A 24,807-nucleotide genomic window follows, 5' to 3' on the forward strand; every position below is an offset into this window, starting at 1 on the left:
TTGCTGCAGAAGGGGGATTGTTTTCTTTAAACAACTGCTTTCGAAAACACTCACTGCCATTGAATAGATTCTAACTCATAGTGACCCCGTAGGATATGCTTCTGGGCTATTTCCAAGATTGTAACTCTTGACATGAGTAGAAAAGTTGATTGATCTTTCTCAGGGAGGCTGGTGGTTTTAAACTGCTAACCTTGTGGTTAGCAGCCTAACAAGTAACCACTATGACACCTGGGCTCCTAAGTGTCTGACTTGGGCTGTTTGAAAACACCATAGCTTGTGTCGGGCACAACCTAACACTCAAAGTGATAGCCACCCATTTCAGGAGGTCCTGGACACATTTGCCTTATGTGCACTGTTTGATTTCTTGACTGCTGCTTCCACGAGCACTAACAGTGGAAGCAAGCCAAATGCATTATTTGAGAGTTCTCTTTCCCCCACTTATCTATAGATCCAACTGTGAGGATTTTGGTTTTCTATACTGGAGGCTGCAATCTATGATCTTCATCAGCAAGTGCTCCTCACTTTCAGCAACGGCTCTATGCCACGTGTGTAACTGCAGACAGTTAAGCCTCCTCCAAACCTGATGCTGCACCCTCTTCACACAGCCCCACTTCTTGGGTGATGTGCAACAGACAGACAGATCCAGTTGTGAGGGCTGTTGTATCCATTCCATTGAGTTGTCGTCCATACTGAAGGCTCTAGTCCTTGATCTTCATCAGCAAGTACTTCAAGTCCTCCTCATCTGATAGAATCAGCAAGCAGATTCTATCTATCATATGCACATCCAAGGTTGTTAATAAGCCTTCCTCCAATCCTGACGTCACAGTCTCCCTACCATCCAGCTTCCCTGATGATTTGCTCAGCACACAGACTGAGTAAGCATGGGGCGGAAGGATACAACCCTGACACCTTTCCTGATTTTAAGCTGTGCCACATTCCTTCTGTTCGCATAGTTGCCTCTTGATTTAAGTACAAGTGATGCATGAACACAACCAAGTGTTCTGGAACGCCCACTCTTCTCAATGTTGTCCACAGTTTGTTTTGATCCCCCTAGTCTATTGCCTTTGTATAGTAAATAAAAAACAGGTAAACGTTTTTCTGGTAGTCTCTGCTTTCAAGCCAAGATTCATCTGACATGTGCCATGTCCTCTTCTGCATTCTAGTTGGATTTCTGGCAGATTCCTGTTGATGCACTGCTGCAACTGGTATACCGCCATTTTCCTTGTATGAAAATTGTGAAATGGTTTTTCTGTAGACCTCCCCTCTTTACTAATTTTCATTAAAAATTGGGTGCAAGTTCACAGAACAAATCTATTTCCATTCAATAATTCCTCACATTTTGTTCCCAGGGCTGGCTGCAATCTTCACAACGTAACAGTGTTCATCCCACTCCCTAAGTTCCCGTTTCCATGTGTCCTTCTGTCCTTTCCTGTCTTGTCTTCTGAACCTTGTCTCTGGGTAAGTGCTGTCCTTTTTTACCTCGGATGGTTAGCTGAGCCTGAGAAATCCTTTAAGGTAGTAGTGCTTACACGATCTCACAATACTGCTAGTTTATTCATATCTGTCAATATTCACCAGACAACAAATGAAACCTGAGCTTAAAAAATACTGCTAACCCCGTTCAAATAACAATAGCATATTTCTATGAAAAATAACTTTTTCCAAAAGAAAAATATTAACAAGAGCAGCACTGCTTTACAATTCTGTAAATCTCAAATGTCCAGCTTAATAGAAGATAACTGAATTGATTTCTGTATTTAATACCAATGACATAAAGCTTTAGAAGATTCCTTTTTACATTTACGGGAGGCTACAAAGAAAGGCACAAAATGGAAAAAAATCATTAACCCTCGCATTCCCTAAGGACACATACCCTGACCCAGGTCGAAACACATTTGGCGACCCAAGATCAGGTCATCAGGGAGAGCTGTAGGTCAGATGTCCACCCAACTCTTGACACATTAAGTGTATAAAGATAACTTACACCTGAATATTATTATGGTGTAATAAATAACATTATGGTGTATTATGATTTTCTTATGGTGAATAAAACAGGACAGAAACCTTACACTTTTATTAAATATGGAGCACATAGACCCCCTGAAGAGGCCTGAGGCACCCCAGAAGCCTCTGGATGACACTGAACAGGTAGTTGAAGGTCTGGTCTGGTGATTCATCTTTTGACTACTTACGGAGGCTAAGGTGCAGAGAGGTGAGTTGGAGAATCGCATTGGCAACACTAGAAGAACCTGGTGGTCCTTCACTTATGAAACACTGATGGCTCCACCTGGTTGGTAATATCAGAAAATCACCCCAAAACCACAGGTTCAACACGCTCATTTAAAAGAGCGTGTACCTTGAAAATGGCAATGAATGAAAAAGAATGTGTATGGATTGTTGAATGTAAAATCTGCTCTGTAAACCTTCACCCAATTCACAAGTTAAAATAATCCAGTACTGCATACCTCTCCAACAGAAAAGCAAACCGTAAAAAAAAATACACACCTAAAACAGGTCCCCAAACCCTGTATTTGCATAAGGATCCGAGGAGTGATTCCTGAGATATCTGACCACTTATCAACAACTTTATTATCCTATATTATATTCCATGCTTACGACAACAGTAAAAAAATCAACTAGCGTGAGCATAAACTGTCCACCTCGCAGTTACAAATACAGAGCTTCAAAGAAAGAGGAACCATGGCCATGATGGTGGAGGCTATGTGTCAAGCTAGCTGAGATACAATGCTCAGGGGGTTGGTAAACATGTAATGATGTATTCTAGCAGTTACATCAACTTTTGGTGATCTGAGAATAATCATCTTTCTGTTTCTCTACTCCTAATTTTTTCCCCCTACCCCTAATTTTGAATTCAACTATGTCCATAAAATAGGCCATAAACCTTATAATTTTATGAAGTATTATTTTGAAAATTAAACTTACTACTTTCTCTCTTTTTGGAAACAGTTCATTAAGCAGTAATAATATTAAATTTAAATAACCTTGGATTAACTTGACTGAACAGAAAGCCTGTTGGAAACTAATCTTATGCAAATTCAAAGCAGCTTATTAGAATAAATCAGCACTTGAAGAAAAAAGAGTAACCATTATAGACTTTGTTCCTTTGATAGATATTGTTAACATAAAACCAAGAATCTAGCTGATTTAAGCAAGAGCTAACCTGTAGAGTTTGCCACGTCACTAGTGGTTTGGTACCGAGCAGAAACACGTTCACTTTCTTAGCTGCCGAGGATGGTGTGACGGCACTTACCACCAATGCTAGAACAAGAGTCCGCACCTTCTCCCCGATCTCGGGCGAGATGTCATTGCCAAACTGCTGCAGGGTGGTGAGAAAGCGCTTCAACTTGCTGAGCTGCCGAGCGCCACAAGTGGCTGGCAACTGCTGATTTGTTAGTGCCGATGACGTGGAAGAGGCAGGACCATTGCTGAATCTTTGGGGTGGTGATGGGGCACCATTCAGGGTAGGAGGAGAATGGTTGATACCATTGCTTACTATAAAAAGGTCAAAACAGAAGACTCAGTTTAAGTGTTACACACTAGGAACTTTGTTAATTTCTTATCTGCGTTCTTGCATTCATTCAAATTCTGAAAAGCACGTTAAAAGATTATACTGAGCGGTGCAGTGGGGATCTGGAGGCACAGGGAATCTAGGACAGACGAACCCCTCAACACCAGCGGTGGGAGTGGCGACACCAGGAGGGAAGGGCATGTAGAAAGGGAGAACCGATCTCGGAGATCTATGTGTAACCTCCACTCGGGGAGATGGGCAATGGGGAGGCGGGTGAGGGGAGACGCCGGGGAGTGTAAGATAAGATATAATAATTATTTATAAACTATCAAGGGACCAGGGTGGGATCGGGGAAGAAGGGAGGTGGGGGGAAAAAAGGGAAACCGAGCTGATTCCAGGAACCCAAGTGGAAGGTGAATTATGAGAATGATGAGTGCAACGAATGTATAAGGGTGCTTTGCTCAATTGATGTATGTACAGACAGTGGTAAGAGCCTCACGAGCCTCAATAAAAAGATTTAAAAAAATGTTAAACCAATGTTGTAATCCAGGAATAAATAAAATAGACATGATAAAAAAAGATTATACTGTATATACTCGTGTATAAGCTGAGTGTTCAGCACATTTTAAATGCCGTTTTTGTGGTAAAATTAGGTGCCTCGGCTGATATTTGGGTCGGCTTCTATGTGAGTAAATACTGTATACCGAATTTTCTAATCTTCTGAAAAAAATTAAGCAAGAATTGGCTTCTACCCCTCCATCAGACTGCTGTCAGGCACAAAACGACTAGAGATCAGGACGGAGCATTTAGAAGAGAAGTGTATAACGAGGCTGCAAGACCAGGGGCTGGAAGGTGGTGGTGGGGGGGGTGTCTCACTCTACAGGTGCCATGGGTAGCAGTGGGGAATTTTAAGAAAGATGTCCATTAATAGTTACTTGAGATGAGTCTGGGATACTTATTTTTCCAATGAGTGGATACTCTTGCCCATTCTTCCAAAGGCTTTATAATTTGATTAAATCATCAAGTAATCAAAAAACAACTAGTAGTAGAAGACTTTCATCTCCTTCAATTATATAATTATTCATCTTTGATTACATGCATGTATTTTGCAAATTTTTAGTTATAATACAAATGTGTCACTTTAATGACTGTCTGATGACAATAATGCTCACTGGAATCAATCACTTTTACACGTTGGGCTGTTGGCATCCTCATTAATTTCCAAAAGTTTTATACCACTCCTAACAGAAAATCAGTATTCCTGCAGCAATAATTTCCATTTCCCTGTTTGCAAGTCCTTAAGCAGTACCTCCTCTTTCTCCCTTCCTCCTGGACCCCAAGAACCACGGGCACATACATTTTTGATCGCTCAGAATGCCTTTCAGAGGCAGCTACTTTGGGAGAGTGCCGGCTGGGCTAATGTTAAAATCTTCTTCACTCAAGAATGCATCTTTCAGACTCTATTCTGTATTTTTGCTCAAGTTATATAATAATAGTTTTCTTATTTCCCCACTATTCTTAACAGTGTTTCTGTAGTAGTTTTAATTTGAATTATAACCCTAGAGTTAAGTTTTAATGGCATCAAGTGTTAATATCCTTCTTCAATGAACAGTAAAATAAAAATACTTTGTATAGATTTTTCACTTAATGATATCACATCTTAGAAATTTAAAAATGTAAAACTATCTAAAATCCTAAGTCAAAGCTCAAGGCAAGCTTGAAGAGCCCAATCTTTAACTAGCTTCAAAAACAGTGATTATTTTTTTGCCTGGTGCAAACACATTAAAAACCTTCTAGTTCCCAAAGGCTGCCATAGTCTGTTGCCCATCACTGTTCCCTCTTGTTGGACTGCCCTTTGTTCAAGTTTGACCTGGCAAATCTTTCTCTACCTTACACAGCACAGGTATTGCCTGCGCTAGCGCAAACCCGAGCAGCATTCGTAGTATAGCTCTTCCTTTTGGTATCGCTGGACAGCAAACAGGCCCCCCCTATTTTCAAATACGTGTACTGCTTTAAACAGACTATGCACTACTTGATCAAAACTACGGTCCACGTCTATTTTGACTTCGTTCATTACCTAGCAAAGGTTAAGTGTTTTTTAAAATGTTCCTGAATGATTCACGGTATAAAGAGTAACGGGCTGGAAATAAAAGGTTGAATTTTCTTCTGTGCCTTCCATTACGAGATCACTAAAGCTACTGGAATGTAGCTGAAAGCTCAACACTCAGTCTCAGCAATCTAGAAAATTAGTTGCCATTTCGTTGTATTCACACACACAAAAGAGCGGGCTCTCAATGGAAAGCTGCCCTCTTTTAAAGAAAACCTATCAAAATAATATATTACTGCGCTTTTAGTTATTATCATGATGCTCAGAGAGGCTTTTTAAAAAAACAGTTTCGTTAGTAACAGTACAAGGTCACAGCTTTTGAAATAGAGCATATCCACTATCAAGTGGCTACTGAGATTAAAAAAGGAACTATTTACATATCAAGTGCTTCCAAAAGATTGTGGAACGGGGCAGGGAATGTATGGATGTGCTTTATACAATTGATGTATGTATATGTATGGATGGTGATAAGAGTTGTATGAGTCCCTAATAAAATGTAAAAGAAGAAAAGAGAAAAAAATGATTAGGCAAAGACTGTACAGATGTGCTTTATACAACTGATGTATGTATATGTATGAACTGTGAAAAGAATTGTATGAGCCCCAATAAATTGTTAAAAAAGAAACAAAAACAAAAAAAAAAGATTGTGGAACAATCCAATTACCTCTCAATTCTTTCCCTCTCCCTAAACTTTTAAAGCCTTCTTACACTGATATTCCTATGATCTGTACCTGAAATCTGAAGGGTACCCTGGGTTACACTAAATCAGTTTTATTTCAAGATAGTACATATATGTAAAGCTGTCTAACATGAAAAGTTGATTTTAAGAAGTAGGATATTAAGCTTCATTTCATTCACTTTGGCTCAAACTGAAGCTTGCAGTGGCCAGTTACTCAAATTTGAATGTGTTGGCAAAAGAATTAAACCTTCTCCTCCAGTTACACTTATTGGCCCTCTAGTAATTATTGGCTAATATAATGTTCTTTTACAATCTTATCATGAAAATGCTGCAACATTTTAAGTGGTTCTCGAATTTTACGAACTATATATAGAATCCTACAAATCACGAATTATCTGAATAATTGCTATTTATAAATATCAGTGAAATTGATATTTTGCCTTATTAGGAGGATGAAAATAGATTATTCAAGTCCACATTTCAAAACACCTAAACTAGCTAAGAACTATTCTCAGATAAAGACAATTTATTAAAAACCAAAGGAACAACTGTGCGCGTGTGTTTGTTTTAGGAGAACCTTTTGAAAACATTCAATAGTATATAGAAGGCTCACTCTGAGTCCCCAAAGCAAGTAGTAAAAGGACCTCACGTGCTGTTGGTGTGAATGACACTGGCCTCGGTCCTCCAGGATTTACTGGTGGAAGAGGTGGCATGGTGGGAGGTGAAGATCTTGACTGAACCTTCACTTCCACAGGCGATCCAGGCATTGCTGGCACCCTTTTCTCAGAACCAACTGCAGAGCAAAAAAAGAATAGAAGACAGAATTTTCTGTAAGATAATAAAAGTGACAAGACATGTAATTAATGCCTACATAGTTTTCCTAGAGGACTAAGTTAAGGAGGTGGTTGGCATAGGGGCCTGAACGGTAGAACCCCGAACATGTCTAAATCCTTACCCAGGAGCCTGTGACTGTGACCTTATTTGCAGAATAAAAAGGTATTCTGGATTACCTGGGTGGGCACTAAATCCCAAGACAAGTATTCCTATAAGAAAGGGAAAAGACAGAAGAGGGAGAGATACAGACCCTCAAAGGCCCAGAACTGTTAAGAATGACGAGAAGACTGTGAAGGCTGACTCTGACTCATGAACCCCAGGAGAGAAAGAGGAATTTCAAACTTCTAGCTTCTGGAATGGCAAGGGAATCAGATTAAGTTGCCTGTCTGTGCGAATTTGTTAGACCCGCCATAGGAAAGTAATACACAGGGGAGAGACCCTCAAAAAAGCTCATAGAAAAATCACATCAGTTTTTATGATAATTTTCCATGAACTTTTTGAAGTCCGATGCAGGTCTTTCCTAAATCAACTTTACTGTATGATAGTGATATGCTAATATCCACTTATTTTAAGTGTATATGTTGATGAGCGGACAAATACCGTTATGTAACCACCACAATCAAGACACAAAAAATGTTCCCAAAAGGTGACTTTTACTTGTCATATTGTGCTGAAATAACTAACTGTGGTCGTTACATAATCTTGTGTCAACTTGAGGCTGTTTAAGAGAGAAGGGGTGGAATCTAGCCTGTCAATCAGGTCACACAGCCTGATGATGTCTCCTTGTAGGCATGGCCTTTTCAGGAGGATCCTAAAAACTTCTTCTCTTTCTCCCTAGAGAGGTGGGCCATACTCTCTGCTTCACCTTCTTGTTCACAAGTGGTTTGGAGCCAAGCTGATGGCAGCTAGAGCCCTGGAGCTGTCACATGGAGACCCTCACCAGCGCTGAGATGCTTCCTCCGCCACTGGATTCACAAGACTTTCCACCCACTGGCCTGTGATCTTCCTGCATTCGGCATCATTGCATGTGCTGCGTGAGTCTGAAGAGGAATTTATGGACTAGTAGTGGACATATGGACTTAAAAAAAAATTGATGGGCTTGATCTGGACTGGTCTGGGCTGCTTTCTCAATGTACAAAGCCGTGTCAATATAAAGCTGTCTCACACATTTATGAATGTCCCTGGATTTGTTTCTCTAGTCAACCCGGTCTAACACAGTAACAAAACTATGATAATTTCTCTCATTTTTACATGCAAAATTCCATGCTGTTATTTACATTCCTTGTGGGGTGCAACTGTTAACATTATCTGTTTCCAATTTTTCTCATCACACTTAACAGGAACCAGCACCTTCCCGTTTCTCCCTCACATTCTTGGTAACTACTAAGCAAACACTGGTCTTTATGCATCTGCTCGATCTGGATATTTCACCTAAGTGGGATCATGTAAGTCTGTCTGTTTGTGACGGGCTTAATTTCACTTAGCCTAATGCTTCCATGGTTCCTTCATGTTGTAGCATGTTTAAGGATTTCAGTTCTCTTTATTGCTGAGTAATATTCCTGGCTATGTATGTACTACATTCATCCCTCAATGCATATTTAGGATGTTTCACTGTGAGCTATTGTGAGCAGTGCTGTCAATACACAGGGTATACAAGAACTGTTTGTGGTACTGCTTTCGGTTCTTTTTGCTATATACCCAGAATGTCCCATGCTGCAATGCACAGAAAAAGTTAGGTTCAATTTTTATTGCCATACTATTTTCTTCCCCTTTTTTCCCTAAAGAAATTACTATGTTAATTTTGCCTGAATTATTCATTATAAAACTGAACACCCCTGGTACACACTAACTTTTGGGGAAAGCATTTGATTTTTGACCACTTTCAAGTAGAAGGCACTTGTGGAAGGATTAGTCATTGCACCACTAATCTCAAGATCAGCGGTTCAAACTCACCAGCTACTCAGGAGAGAAACATGAGCCAATTGACTGCTGTAAAGACTCAGAAATTCTATATTGGGTTGCTATGAGTTGGAATCTACTGGATGATTGTGGTTTTGTTTTGTAGTGTCACAATGAGTTGGAATAGATAGGTATTCCATAAGCCAGGGGGCAAGGTCGGATAATGACATAATGTGAAATACATCAGCTCAGTGACTGAAAACGACAGATTACAAACCCAACCTCAAATGTCTTCTTTCTTGACTTCTCTTTATCAATGAATCTTGTTGGTAAAGAAACAATCAGTTGTGCAGAATACTGTACATACATTACAACATAAATGAGCAAGTATTAAAATTTTGTGTGCATTTGCCACACTAAATGGGGGAAAAAAAGAGCTGTCATCCTCTCTGACTCCAGGCATGTGAATGGCATCTGTAATATGCAGTACTCAAAAACATGACCAATGAGCTGCTCTAAGCCAAGCACAGGCCACTTCTTCCACAGGAACAATTCATAATGAGCAGCCGTTTGCAAACACCAGACAGCAGACAACGCTAGGACAAGAAATTTGATTAAACTTAATGACAGAGGACTAAAATGACTAAGACCTGTTACTTAGGCGCAGACGGCTAATATTGTCACCCCCAACGCCCCCAGTTTGTATTTTCTTGATTACTAGAGAAAGGTGCAGTGGTTAAAGTGCTCTGCTGCTAGCCAAAAGGTCAACAGTTCAAATACACCAGCTGTTCTACAGGAGAAAGATGAGGTGACCTGCTTCAGTGAAGATTTTAGACATGGACGTCCTATGGGGAGGTTCACTCTGTCTGATCGCATTGCTATGAGTTGAAATGAACTTGATGGCAAGTGGGTTTCTGGCTTCTGGAGTTGGTTAATAACAGGGCTCGGGTACCACAATCCTCTTGAAACTGAGCTATGCTCTTCTCATTGATTTGTTAAGCTTTCTCTTTCAACAACAGCTGAACCTGATTGAAAGTGTGAGAGAACACCAAAAGTTCACGTGAGAAATGCTAACCCTCCCTTGCCTTCTGGGTCAGCTCAAAGCAAGAACATTCATGACTGGCAGCAAGGCATATTTTTGCACATTCATGGGACACCTACCGGGAAAAATTCCTCCAAATAAGATTTTTATGCTTCAGTGTGCAGCGGTCACATATGGGGAAAAGAGATAATGAATAACGAATCGTCAAGACAGCAGTGTGCCCCACCCCCATCCTGGTTAATGTGCAGTCTTTGCAGAGCCATGTGGGCATCACTCTGCCAGCCCTTGTCATCTCTCTGTCCAGAACACTTTCTTTGTGAGACTGATGGTCGTCTTGTCTGATTAGTGGACTAATGAGCTGTTGCGCTTGCCTTTTCCTCCCTGACAGTACTTTCTCAGTGCCCCTCAGAAAACAGTTGACAACTTTCCAACTCTTCCATCTGGGGCCCAGCTTTCTGGAGGAGGGGGAAGAGGACAAGGAAGGGAACTGACAGTTGTCTCGCACTGCTCTGTGTTGTGTATCGTGGGCAACAACCTGGAGGGAGCCTTCTTCAGCCCACCTCCCTTTACAACAAGGTGTCAGAGGTCTGAGGAGGGCTTAGGAGGGAGGTAGGGTTGAGCATACAGCACTTGGCAGAAGAAGAGTCGTGTCCGTCCAAGTACAGAACACTGAACTGCGTGCAGCTGAAAGCTTACTGATGCTACAAGTGTGAAGCACGGGAGCTCTCCCTGCTCTTTCTGGAAAGAGCACTGTCCAGGAGGAAAGGCAGAGGCGTTAGAGCTGACAGAGCCGACAGAACCCTCATTCTGCTGTTCAAGATGTTCATGATGTTTAGTAAAGCATTTCACCTTTCTGGGCTTCATCTTCAGCAGCTACAAAATGAGGGATAATAGGAATTACCTGAGAGGCACGGGGTGGCTAACTGAAAGATTGGGAGTTCAAACCCACCAGTCACTCCTCGGGAGTAAGATATAGCAGAGTTTCTGTTTCTAAAGATTTACACCCACTGAAATCCAATGGGGGAGTTGTAACTCTGCCCTACAAGGTCACTATGGGTGGGAATCAATTCAACATTGACGGTGGGTGGTGGTGGTGGAGGACCTGGCAGGAAAGCATGAAGAGATAATGGCTACAGTCGAAACACTGCCATCAAGTCAATTCTGACTCCTGTTAGGTACTGTCGAGTCTGTTCTGACCCACATTGACCCTATGTGCAACTGATCGAAACTCTGCCTGGTCCTGCGCCATCCTAACCATTGCTAGATTTGAGCCTAACTCAAGGAGGGCATTCCTCTTTTTCACTGCCCCTCCATTTTCCAAAAGACAAGGTCCTTTTCTAGGGATTTGTCTCCAAAGTAAAGGAGATGAATTCTCGCCATACTTGCTTCTAAGAAACATTCTGGCTGTACTCCTTCCAAGAATGATTTGTTTATTCTTTTGGCAGTCCATGATAATTTTCAATATTCTCTGCCAGCACCATAATTCAAATGCATTGATTCTTCTTTGATCTTCCTTATTCAATGTCCTCCTACAACCCTAAGGATTTTGGGACTATAAATCTCTATGGGAGCAGAGAGTCTCATCCTTCTCCTGCAAAGTGGCTGGTGAAATTGAACCATCGAACGGGCATTTAGCAGTTCAACGACTTAATGACAGCATCACCAGAACTGCTTATGCCCAATTAAAAAAAAAAAAAAACAACCCAAACTGACTGCCACATAGGTTTCTGAGGCAATAATAGTTTACAGCAGCAAAAAATTCCATTTTTCTCCTGAAAAGCTACTGGTGGTTTGAACTGCCAACCACGCTGATCACAGCCAATGCTTATCTTAACCACTGCACCACCAGGGCTCCTCATATCCAGTTTAGAAGGCATAAAATATGACACAGGAATTCTGGGTCAAGTTCTAAAAATTTATCACTCACCATGTGGCCATGACATATATTTGGCCTTTAATATGTGTTTCCTGTGGAAAATGGGCATACTACCTAACCTCAGAAACACTGCATGGGATGGCCCAAGAAATAACATTTACAAAAAGCACCATGCACAATGTAAGGTGGTATTTTTGCTGGAGGCTGAGTGGCACAAAGAGATTTCTGACAAATTCATCTGCTCCTCAGATTATGGCTGTGGAGCGAAGTCCCAGCACAGGCATTTTAACCTGCTTGGGCTCAGTGGATAGAAGACTGACTCCATACAAGAGGAGCATTGTGAAAGGCCTTTATGCCATCAGGATGATTTTTTAATGGAACTGATGTTCACAGTCTAGTCTGATCTCTTAAAAAACAAAACAAAACAAAACTTACAATGAGTTCATTTCGATTCCAGAAATAGAAAGAAGAAATGCTATTTCCAGTGTGATTTGAGCCGATACATATCACTGCTCGAAGGATCAAGAAGCCAAAAGTGTTCTGCTTCAGAAAAGTCAAAACACCTCAGTTTTGTCCTGAAAGCCTCATCTCAACTTCAAACCAAGATTCTAAGAGACTAAGTAACATGACCATTTGGCTCTCGGCGAGCCCTGATGGTGTGGTGGGCATGGACTGGGTGGTAGTGAGAAGCTATCAGCTGCTCTGTGAGCAACAGATGAGGCCTTCTGCTCCCTTCATGATGTGCAGCCCTGGACACGCAGAGGCAGCTCTGCTCTGTCATGTGGCGTCGCTAGGCGTCATAATCGATTTGATGGCAGTGAGTTGAGTTTGATGAGGACTCTGAACTTAGGTTATTTTGAAACAGACCTCTCCAAGTCATGTAAGTACACAGATGAAAGAGTGAAACTTGGACATAGTGTGCATCTCCACAATTACTGACATGTCAACACATGAAGCCAAGCGGCTTGATGAGCTGGAGAAGTCAAAATGGGAAAGTAGGTGGAGACGATTTTGTCTTTTCTACTGTGCAATATGGTAAGGGTGTCATGAAAAAAGAAAACTGATGAGAGAATGAACAGTTCTTCATGTGATAACAGGGATTTTTTTCCCCATACGGCAATTTGAAGATTCAAACATGAAACTAAAAAGTAGAAATTGTCATCCTAAACAGTTTGTCATTCTAATTGAACATTAGACATACAATGGTACCAGTATTTGATTGATAAACACCTCAAATGGTCCTAAAATATAAAATACGAGAAATAAATTTCTGCAAACAAGTATAAATCATTAACAGCTGTTATTTCTTGCAAGTTCTTACAAAATTACTGTGAATTGCTAACAGAACAATCACTCTCTTAACAATTTGCCAACATCAAGTCGATACCTATTCAGAGGACTGTATACGACAGGGTAGAACTGCCCCTGTGAGTTTCCAAGAGCTTAACTCTTCACAGTAGTAGAAAGCCCTGTGTTTGCTTCTCTGGCAAAATGGTTGGTAGATTTGAACTGCTGACTTGTAGTTAGCAGCCCAATGTGTAACCACTATGCCACCAGGACTCCTAAGGAATAATAAAGAGAAAAGATATAAGAAAATTGCAATTTTCTAAGGGGAAGAGCTATTCTCCCAAAAGTGAAAAGAAAGGAAACTGTCCAGGGGGCAGTGAGGAAGCCACATCCTGCAGCCAGGCCTCACTAAGTCTTCCTGCATTGCGGATGTCTTCAGCCTCGCCACCACCCAGAAACATTTAGGAACTAGAGGAAAGTTGTATGTTTCATCATTGCTACATCACACTCTGACTGGCTCATCTCCTCCCCGAGACCCTTCTGTAAGGGGGTGTCCAGTGGCCTACAAATGGGATTTGGGTCTCCACTCTGCACTCCCCACCTCATTCACCATGGTAAGATTTTTTTGTTCTGATGCTGATACCTGATCCCTTTGACATCTTGTGATTGCACAGGCTGGTGTGCTTCTTCCATGTGGGCTTTGTTGCTTCTGAGCTAGTTGGCCACTTGTTTACTTCAAGCCTTTAAGACCCCAGATGCTATCTCTTTGGATAGTCGGGCACCATCAGCTTTCTTCACCACATTTGCTTATTCACCCGCTTTGTGTTCAGCAGTTGTGTTGGGAAGGTGAGCATCATAGAATGCCAATTTAAGAGATAAAAGTATTCTTGCATTGAGGGAGTACTTGAATGGAGGCCCAATGTCCTTCTGCTACCTTAATACTAAACCTATAAATATAGGCACATAGATCTATTTCCCCATCATCATATATAAATATATTTGCACATGTACATATCTTTATCTAGACCTCTATAAGTGCCCTTTGCCTCCCAGCTCTTTCCTCTATAGTTCCCTTGACTTTCCTCCTGTCCCACTATCATGCTCTGTCCCTACCAATTCCTCTTGGTTACATTACCCTTGATCATGCCCTATCAGGCCTCCCACACCCTCCTCACCAGGGATTTGGGTCACTTGTTGTTCCCTTGTACCTGGATTTGTTAACACCACTACCTTTCCCCCCACTTCCCCTTCTCCCATGTCCCCCCCGGAACTGTCGGTCCCATTGTTTTCTCCTCCAGATTGTTCATCCAGCCTGTCTTATTTAGACAGACCTGCGGAGATAATAATATGCACAAAAACAAGACAGAGCACAACCAAGCAACAATATACAGCAAAACAACAACAAACCAATGACAAAATAAACCAAAACACAACAAGAAAGAAAAGCTTTTGGTTAGTTCAGGGATTGTTTGTGGGCCTTACTGCTAACATTTTGTAAGGAGCTTTGTGCTTATGTGCTTACCTGCTATATATGCAGGTTTATCTCATGACATCTTTGTGAAGTTTTAGAATCAAAGTAATGACATTCCCGTGCGTTACCAATATTATTATCAAATATAAATTTAATTTTTATGGCTATATTTATTATGGTTCATACTGACTTTGACTTTACAGTTCATAACTATGTATAACCTTACTGCTTTAACAGCAGAATCCACAGAGAGTTTCACAAGCCAATCACATTCGGCATCACTGGTACATGTATAAATTTAATTTTAACTCAAAATGGTTTGGGGTTAAAAACAGGAAGTCTCACATCTCAACAGAGAAGCAAATATATTAAACAGCATATGAGCAAACTTGTGAGCCATAAGCTTACTAAACATCCGTTTATAAAAAACCCCAGGACAAGCCACAGATTGAGGGGTTGGGGGCCTGCAGGGAGGGGATAGTGGGGTTGGTCAGGGGACAGCAGAAATAAGAGAGGGATATATATGTGTGTATATATAAAACATATTGATAGGTCTCTAATTTACATAATACATAAACAACTCTTACAATGTGATAAGACAATGAGCAAAGAAAGGTTTGAAGAGACATTTCTCAAAAGAGACAAACTAATGACAGATATGCACAGGGGAAAAAATTCCCCATCTTCACTAGTCATTTCAAAAAACCAAACTCATTGTCATGAGTTGATGCTGACTCACAGCAACCCTAAAGGACAGAGTAGAACTGACCTTGTGGGATTCTGAGACTGTAACCCTATGAGAGTAGAAAGTCTCATCTGACTAGACATTAGGGAAGTGAAAATTTTAACATATCGACAAGAACCAGACTACGGATATACAAATCCAACAACATGGATAAATGCTCAAAAACGTAAAGCTAAATGAAAGAAGCCAGACATAAAAAATTATATGAAACTATTTATATGTAATTTGAGACAAAGCAAAATTAGTGACAGAAAGCAGATCCTGGGTTGTCTGGGATCAATGGGAAGAAACTAAGAATAAAGGGGGAATAAACTGAGAATAAATACAAGCCTTTATGGTAATGGAATGTTTTCAATCCCAATTCTATACCACCAAATACAACTGCTAAGAGTTAACATGTATACATAAATGTACACATAAATGATTAAAAAATCATTTTATCGGGGGCTCGGACAACTCTTATCATAATCCATCCATCTACTGTGTCAAGCACATTTGTACATTTGTTGCCATCATCATTCTCAAAACGTCTGCTTTCTGCTGGAGCCCTTGGGATTCTCATTTTCCCCTCCCTCCCCACACACCCTCCCTCATGAATCCTTGACAATTTATAAATTATTATTATTTTGTCATGTCTTACACTGTCTGATGTCTCCCTTCACCCACTTTTCTGTTGTCCACCCTCCAGGGAGGGGATTATATGTAGGTCCTTGTAATTGGTTCCCCCTTTCCACCCCACCTTCCCTCCACCCTCCCAGTATTGCCACTCTCATCATTGGTCCTGAGGTATTCATCTGTAAATGAGGGCATATAAATGATACAAAAATAAAGCAGAGAGGATTAAAAGAAAAAACACAAAATCCAGCAATATTTTTTAAAGTTACAATAAAGTTGAGTTTATCCAAAGAAAGTGAGGATAATTTAATATCCAATATGTCATTAATGGTAACAGAAGTAAAACCTTAGAGTCACTTCAATATTACTAGAAAAGCATTCGAGAGCCCAACGTCCATTTATGAATATCAACAAAACTGGAAATAGAAACTGATAAAGGTTCTCTTCCATAAACTCTATAAAATATCATATCTACTGGTAAAACATTATTACCATTGATTTTAAATTTAGAAAGACGATAAATACCGTATATACTCGTGTATAAGCCGAATTTTCCAGCACATTTTTATGCAGTTTTTGTGGCAAAATTAGGTACACTGGGCTGATATTCGGGTTGGCTTATATTCGAGTACACATGGTACCCCAATATCAATAATTCTTTTAGACATTTGCTTCAGAGTCAAATTATAGCTGCAGACAATAAGAAATAAAGGTTTAAGTATTGATGATACCATACAGATCATGATTTCTTATACAGAAAACAGGAAAATTTATAGTCAAAATATTAGAATTAACATACAGTTTCAGTGAAATTAGTAGAGCATGAAGACAACTGGAATAACTTTAACATGAAATATTAAGATTTTAATTAAAATATCAATGTTTGGGTGGGGAGGGAGAGGATAAAAGGAAGCTGTTATCAAGCAGTTCAGGAAGAAAGAAAATGTTTTGAAACTGTGGTAGCAATTGTACAATATTGCTTGATGTGATAGAACTATGGGATGTTATGATATCTGCAAACGCTCCCAATAAAATGATTTAAAAAGGAGAGAAAAAACATCAATGTAGAGCAAAATAAGGAGAAAGACGTATCAAGCTTATGAATTAGAAGCTTCACTAAGACACAGGAGAACTGCATCAGTGTCTTGGAGGACAGCCAAGCAGACTTTAATAGACGTGAACAAAAATCTAATAAGAGCATCAGAGAAGCCGAAGAAAACCTAAGAGCTATGTCTGATGCTATGAAGCAGAACAACATTAGAATTATTGGCCTACCGGAGGAAGGCACAACAAAGAAGTCATCTGCAACAATAGCGAGAGGATTCTTGGAGGAAAACTTCCCCAGACTAATGAATGAAAACCAAGCAACCAGCCAGGAGGCTGAAAGAACACCAGCACAACGGGACCCCAAGAAGAAATCACCAAGACACATAATAGTTAAACTATCCAATTTTGAGGAAAAGGAGAAAATCATGAGAGCAGCTAGGGAAAAGCAAGCAATCACATATAAAGGTTCCCACATAAGGATATGCTCAGACCTATCAGCAGAAACTATGAAAAAAGGGAGAGAGTGGAGTAACATATTCCAAAAATTGAAAGAAAACAACACAAATCCAAGAATACTCTACCCAGTCAAATTCTCGATCAAGATCGATGGAGAAGTAAAAGTCTTCCCAGACAAGGATAAACTCAAAAAATACGTTACAACAAACCCAGCCTTACAAAAGATCCTCGCCGACTCAGTATGGGCAGAAGAACAACACTCACCAAGCACAAATAAGAGACCAACACATAGAACAAACTCACCCAGAGCACAACAAAGAGAAAACATACCCCAAGATAGCAATGGCTTAAGGATGGAAAGAAGTCAAGAATGATACACACACTAATGAGAAAAGAAAGTAGAAAAACTCCCAACACAAAAGAAAAGGGGCAGAAGAGAAGTACTAGCATTAATGAAAAAGTAGGAAGGAAGGAGAGAGAGAATACAGCACAGAAAGTAAAAGAAAGGAAAGTTTAAAAGACTGCTAGATGGAGGATGTGTAGATGTGTATATCTAAAAATTTCCCCCTTTCCCTCTAATCGCTGGTGATGCCTAATAGAGTGCAGAGGTGGGTCAGTTTGCATTGTCCCAAGACGTGGTGTTGATCTGGGCTCCGGAGCGGAGTGGGGCTATGTGGTGGTGGTGGGGGTGGGAATGCTCTTCAGCTCAGCAAGCCCTCCCAGGTCCCTGCATGCCTGTAGATTTGAGCCTGTGGTCTGGGCTACACAGGTGGGATCCGCTCTCCACTGGCGGTCTTCCTGTTCTAGCTGGGAAGTGCTAGGGCAGCTAAGGGTACTGTGAGGACACACAGGTCACCAAAAAAAAAAAAGACACAGATTTTGTTGCCATCTTTATATCCCTAAAATTTTATTACAGGGTCTAGAGTATTTTGGTTGTAACCTGAACAAATTTATGTGGAAGAATAGTATATGTAAATATTTATTAACAGGGAAGGGCCCTTTCCAAACTTTGTGATTTGTCCATATTGCTTCACAGAAATCCTATTTAAGTTTCTTTTCCAATGCTCCAGTTCCTACTTCTGGAAAGCTAGACCATCTTCTGATCTCAAGCAAGATCCTTTTAGGACAACTTCATTCACAGGGAAATAGTGGGACAACCAAAGAGAAGAAAAGGATCATGGTATGAAAGATGTTGCCTTCCTATATGGGAATATGAAAAAGAAACTTGTTAAACAAGGAGGCTGTGCTGCTTTTCATGAAATTATTTGTATTATTCTCTCATTCCTTCATAAATATACTTACTGTGTGTCAGGTGCTGAGGGCAAACAGCACATAAAAAATAAGAATTAATAAAAGAAAAAAGTCAGGGAATAACTCAGAGGTGTTTTATTAGAGTAAGCAATTAAAAGGATGCCATTTACTGAACATAAGGAAACTATGAAAGGCAGGCAGGGGAGGGGAATCAGAGTTCATTTTAGGGAGGTCAATCTTGAAATTCGAAATGGGGATGTTGGATTGGCAGCTGGACATTAAGGTCTGGAGATGGGACTTGTGATGCAAAGATCTGAGTTTGGGATTTTTTCCCTCCCAAAAAAACACTCACTCACCATCTTCCAACTCACAAGCCAGGGTAGATCTGACACCTATAAATTTCCTATAACTCTTTCTATGAATAGAAAGTCCCATTTTTCTCCCATAGAGCAGCTGGTGGTTTAGAACTGCTGACCTTGAAGTTTGCAGCCCAATGTGTTACCCACTATGTACCAGGGCTTCAGAGTTTTTAACTACAGGGCCTGAATCTGGATGCTTACTTAGAGGAAATGTGTTTTTAGGGATAACAGAAGTTGAGAACAAATAAAAAAGGACATGTGCAAAGGGCAGCCAGAGAAACGGGGGAAAGCAGGAAGCCAAGTAAATAGAACCAAATCTAATGCTTGGGAAACACGGAATTTCACGACTAAGGATACAAATATTTTTACAGGAATACGTTCTAGCTGCGTACATTATTATGATTAGACCCGATTTTAAAAATACCATTTTAAACCTCATTTGAAAGCTTATGCCTTTACCAAGGCATCAGCAAGCAAGAATACAGTTACAAAGGTCAGGGCAGATCTATTACTTGTACCATGAGTTCAATAGTACGTGTGCACGGCACAGAGCTCCAACACCAGAAGGCGCTTCAGGCCAGATGAAAGTTCATGCAGAATGCTCCCAACTCCTCCAATGTAAGACCTTCTCTTGGCTCACAGAGAAAAGCGCGAAAGCGTGCTTCCTGTGGAGCTGAGAGTAAGCAAAGAAAAGGGCAGTTTGACAATGGACCAGCATTTCCAAGCCAGCTAGGGGTTTCTGCCCTTGACTAGTTATAGACATGTTGTGAGGGAAAAAGACTGGGACATAACTTTAAAAAGGCAACTTTGGGATCTTGATGTTGCTGTCAATTTATTATCTGCAGAATCCGTCTATAAATTGATGAGGAGCAGATGAGAAATGCTGTTACGCTATTCTAGTAACTCAACTCACTGCCACTGAAGCAACGCCGACTCATAGCAACCCTACCGGGCAGGGTGGGGCTGCCCTGTGAGATTCAAACGATCCTAACTCTTTACGGGAGTAGAAGCCTCATCTTTCTCGTGTGGAGACGGCATTAGTAGGTCATCATTAGTGGTCTATAGGAACCAATGAGTAGGTGATGTGGCGGTTATGTATTGGGCAGTGACCCACAAGGTCAACAGATCAAAACCTTCAGTCGCTCCAAGAGAGAAAGGCAGAACTTTCTACTTCTGTAAAATGTTAACAGTCTCAGAAACTCACAGGGACAGTTCTGTTCTAATTACAGGGTCGCCATGAGTTCGTTTCAACTCGATGGCAGTGAGGTTTTTTTTTCATAATCCTTCTGTGGCACTGCTGGCTAAGTGTTGGACTGCTAATTTCAAGGTCAGTGGTTTAAATTCACCAGCCGCTCTGTGGGAGAAAGATGAGGCTTTCTGTTTCTATAAGGTGACCAGATTTTAACACTGGTAAAGCAGGAAACCAGCGGGACACCATTGATAAAACTCATATCCTGGCGAAATAGCCACATGGCAGCCAAAAACCGTGTACCCTAGTTTGTTGTGTATTCTTTCCAAAAATCGGGACGTCTGGTCACCTTATACTTCTATAACGCTGGATGTCCTTCAGAACCCTACATAAGGTCACTATGATTTGGAATGGAGTCAATGAGAGCAGTTTGGTTTTGATCCATCAGGAATTATGTCACAGTAACTAAAAAGTCTCTTCTAATGCTAAACATTTTAATATTTAAAAAGATGTTGTACTTTGCATGTAGTGGAAATCCTGTTGATCATCTTAATGCAAGTTAAAAGCAGCAGCAAGAAAGCAGACGCAATAATGGAAATAAGGTGAAGTAAAATAAGAATGGTTGCTTCCAAGCTCCAGCAATTGTTTATTTGGAATAATCCAGTTATCTACTTCAACTACCCATCTGATTTCAGCCTCCACCAAGTTACTTTTTCTCACGTGAACCAAAAATTGAGAACTTTAACTTATATTAAACTTGCACACCATTTACTATTCTGGAGAATTTGAAGTCAGGAAATAGGTCCAGTCTACTTAGTAAAATAAAATCCTCTGCACATCTTCCCACCTCCTTTTTCCAGGAGACAGAAAGAAACATTATCTCTCACAGTGACAGTTAATGGCTTTATTAGAAACCAAACTTCTGTCTCTCTGGTTCCAGGCATCGACAGATCTGTGCTATAATTTGTATGGAACACAAAACCGTCTAACAAGACATCAGTAAATCCTGATCATCCAACTCCAAAATAGATCACAAAGCTGTTCACTGTATCCATCTCAAGAAGGCTCGACTTTATCTTAAGTAACTGTCACCATTCACCAGGACAAGTGCAATGGCCTCTTCTTTCTGCTTCTGCCTTATGCTTCATGAAAAAAGAGATGAGGATTTGAAGTCTCGAAAAGAGTTAGTCTCTGAAACCCACAGGGGCAGTTAGTTCTACTCCGTCCTGTTGGGTTGCTCTGAGTTGGAACTGACTCTCAGCAGCTCTCTCAAAGCGTGCTTTAAGATCCTTGGGATTTCTGGAGACCTCCTTTAGTCTCACTTCATAAAGGTGCAATGGAGTTTCCCACATGGTGGATGGTATGATGAACAGTATTGCCAAAAGACTGAGTATAGAAATGGATATGAGAATCCAATAGTTTTCTATAATCAGTCATTAGAAAGAAACTTGGTAAAATTTATGAGAAATATTTTTCATATGAATATATTAACATGTGATAGGTTTGTCACTTTTTAGAAACTGGAAGTTTTAAAATTATTTCAATTTTAGATTCTAATATAGTAGAATATACAGTTTTATTTTATTATTGCTAGCTCACAGACTATTCTGTTAATCCTAAGAATTTATGTAACTTTACAGAAAGGTAAAGAAGACAGAGCTTAGAGCCTACTAATCTATCAGTAATACCAATTAAAAACAACAAAACCATCCCTCAAAAATGTATGTTCTACTATTAATGCATCACCATGTATACATATTCACAACAGCAACAAGAAGTAACATTTTATACAGAAAAATAAAAGAGCTAGGGAATATCATCGACTAGAGCAGACGTTTCTCTTGTTCTTATAATTCTTTCTATAGACCTTTTCCATCTCAAAGATGCTATATTTATCTAAGTCTAGCCTTCCTCCACTAACATCTGTTACTCTTTTGAATGGAAAAATATTAAAATTTGAAAGGGCACTAACTTTGGCTATTTCAATTATTAAGTAAAAACAATTTTACCAATTCAAAGGCATACACACGCAGACCCATTTTTCATACATAAGCCAGAAAACGGCAGGGTCTATTCTGGCTTAAAAAGAAATAAAGCACAAAACCATTCTCAGTTAACTTGTATGCTAAAAACATTGTTCTGTTGTGTTTGTTTATTCTTCAGTTTAAAGTGAGCTCGTCAATACTAGCTTTCCACTTGGTTCCAGCTCCCAGAAAGTCTGGAAAACGGAGGCATAGTCAAGCCACCAGGCTTCTGCTTTGGGGCGGAGAACTACAAGTATAGGACAACAGAGCAAATGCTCTTCTAAAACGGAAGCGTCAGGAGAACATTCCCGAGTGGCCGCATTCAGGAGCTTGCCTTACTGAACAGACGGCACAGCACCAGGAAGCGATTCTGAGCAGTCTCTCCAGTTCTGCTTTGTGGGTTATCACTTGTTAAATGTTTAAAGAATGCTACCTTATGAAGCCTAATATAAAGAAGGGAGGTTGTACGCATCCATAGAACTGCACATGTCTGCTGTATACTGACTGCCACAGTGAGTCAGGGGAAAAAAATGTTTGACTCAACCTGGGTTCTAGCCATTTTACTCTTTCCAGCCCTCGTCTTGGGAACCCAGTGCTTTAAAACAGCAACAAACGAAAAACCCTCTAGCTGGGGTCTAATTGTTTAACTCTTTAATAAAAGCATCATTTAGCTGTCTCTTTCCATACACAATAGGAGCTCTGGAGGCACAGTCCGGTAATTTTCAATTGATAACAGCATGGTTGTAGATTCAAACCGACCAAGTGCTTTGCAGGAGGAAGCTGAGGCTGTCTTGTCCTGGAAAAATTCACAGCTTCAGAAACCATAGAGGATCCCTATGAGCTGGAAGTGACTCAATGGCTATGGGAGGGACGGATATGGACGGATGGATGGGGAGACACACAGACACACACACACAATCTCTTTCTCTCTGGCCAAGGCTGACAAATATGAAAATAAGAATCCATCCTTCAAAAAATGTTTCTAGTAATTTAATCTTCTGTCAGTCTTCTCATATTATATTCAAATTATTGTTGACTGCCAAAAGGTCAACAAAGCCTGGCTAACTACTGAGTACTAAGTGAGAAGGGATGGGAAAAGGCAGACTACCTGTTTTTATGCGTTGCCACCTCCTTTTAAGACAATAGTAATGTTACAGAATGGAGTCCAGGTGGTGTAGTGATTAGGTGTTTGGCTTCAATCTGCATGGTCAGCAGTTCAAAACCACCATTAGCTCCTTGGGAGAAAGTCTGGGCGCTTTCTAGAAACTCTCAGAAACAGTTATAGTCTCTGAAGTCCACAGGGGATCACTGTGAGTCAATACTGACTCCATAGCAGTGAGAATGGGACAGAAAACCTAAAGCAGTCTACAGTGAAAAACGTATGTGCAGATAGTGTCTGGGGTCTTAAAGGCTTGAAGGTGAACAAGCGGCCATCTAGCTCTGAAGCAACAAAGCCCACATGGAAGAAGCACACCAGCCTGTGCGATCACGAGGTGTTAAAGGGATCAGGGATAAGGCATCATCAGAAAAAAAAAATCTTACCATAGTGAATGAAGGGGGGGCGTGCAGAGTGGAGATCCAAAGCCCATTTGTCGGCCACTGAAGATCCCCTCACAGAGGGGTCTAGGGGAGGAGATGAGTCAGTCAGAGTGCGATGCAGCACCGATGAAGAATACAGCTTTCCTCCAGTTCCTAAATGCTTCCTCCCCGCCAACTACCATGATCCGAATTCTACCTTGCAAGTCTGGATAGAGCAGAGGATGTACACTGGTGCATATAGGAGCTGGAGGCACAGGGAATCCAGGGTGGATGATCCCTTCAGGACCAGGGGTGTGAGGGTCGACACCGGGAGAGTAGAGGGTGAATGGGTTGGAAAGAGGGAACCGATTACAAGGATCTACATGTGACCTCCTCCCTGGGGGACGAACAACAGAAAAGGGGGTGAAGGGAGTTGTCAGACAGGGAAAGATATGACAAAATAATAATTTATAAATTATCAAGGGCTCATGAGGGAGGGGAAAGCGGGAAGGGAGGGGGAAAAAAAGAGCACCTGATGCCAAGGGCTTAAGTGGAGAGCAAATTCTTTGAAAGTGATTAGGGCAAAGAATGTACAGATGTGCTTTACACAATTGATGTATGTATGGATTGTGATGAGTTATATGAGTCCCTAATAAAATGTTTTTAAAAAAAACATGTATGTGCTTCCCTCTTAATATTTTGCTTTCCTAGGTCTTTGTAGACATTGTAGTAGGATCTCAGTGTTTACAGGCAAAGGTGCCACTTAGTCATGAAATATACATGAAATTCCAGCTAGAGCATTTGGTGAATCCAAGAGTAAGACATAGGTTCTTCCTATTATATTACACAATGTACCACAGCAACAGAAAAGTGACAGCT

At 40.6% G+C, this 24,807-nt stretch overlaps 1 protein-coding gene across 4 annotated transcripts in view; it reads right to left on the bottom strand.

The window, feature by feature from the left end:
- The window catches only part of CBFA2T2 (CBFA2/RUNX1 partner transcriptional co-repressor 2), a 166,230-nt gene that overhangs the window by 33,656 nt on the left and 107,767 nt on the right, over positions 1 to 24,807 (bottom strand). For 3 of the 4 annotated variants that reach the window (XM_075563775.1, XM_075563776.1, XM_075563774.1), the window contains exons 2-3: positions 6,965 to 7,108; positions 3,272 to 3,513 (exon numbers count right to left, since the gene is read on the bottom strand). In XM_075563775.1, coding sequence (XP_075419890.1) covers positions 3,272 to 3,513; positions 6,965 to 7,108 — 386 coding nt within the window. The remainder of the gene's footprint in view (positions 1 to 3,271; positions 3,514 to 6,964; positions 7,109 to 24,807) is intronic. The other variant, XM_075563777.1, reaches the window with a different exon arrangement.

This window comes from Tenrec ecaudatus, chromosome 12, assembly GCF_050624435.1.
Source record: "Tenrec ecaudatus isolate mTenEca1 chromosome 12, mTenEca1.hap1, whole genome shotgun sequence".
In the NCBI taxonomy this organism is placed as follows: domain Eukaryota; kingdom Metazoa; phylum Chordata; class Mammalia; order Afrosoricida; family Tenrecidae; genus Tenrec; species Tenrec ecaudatus.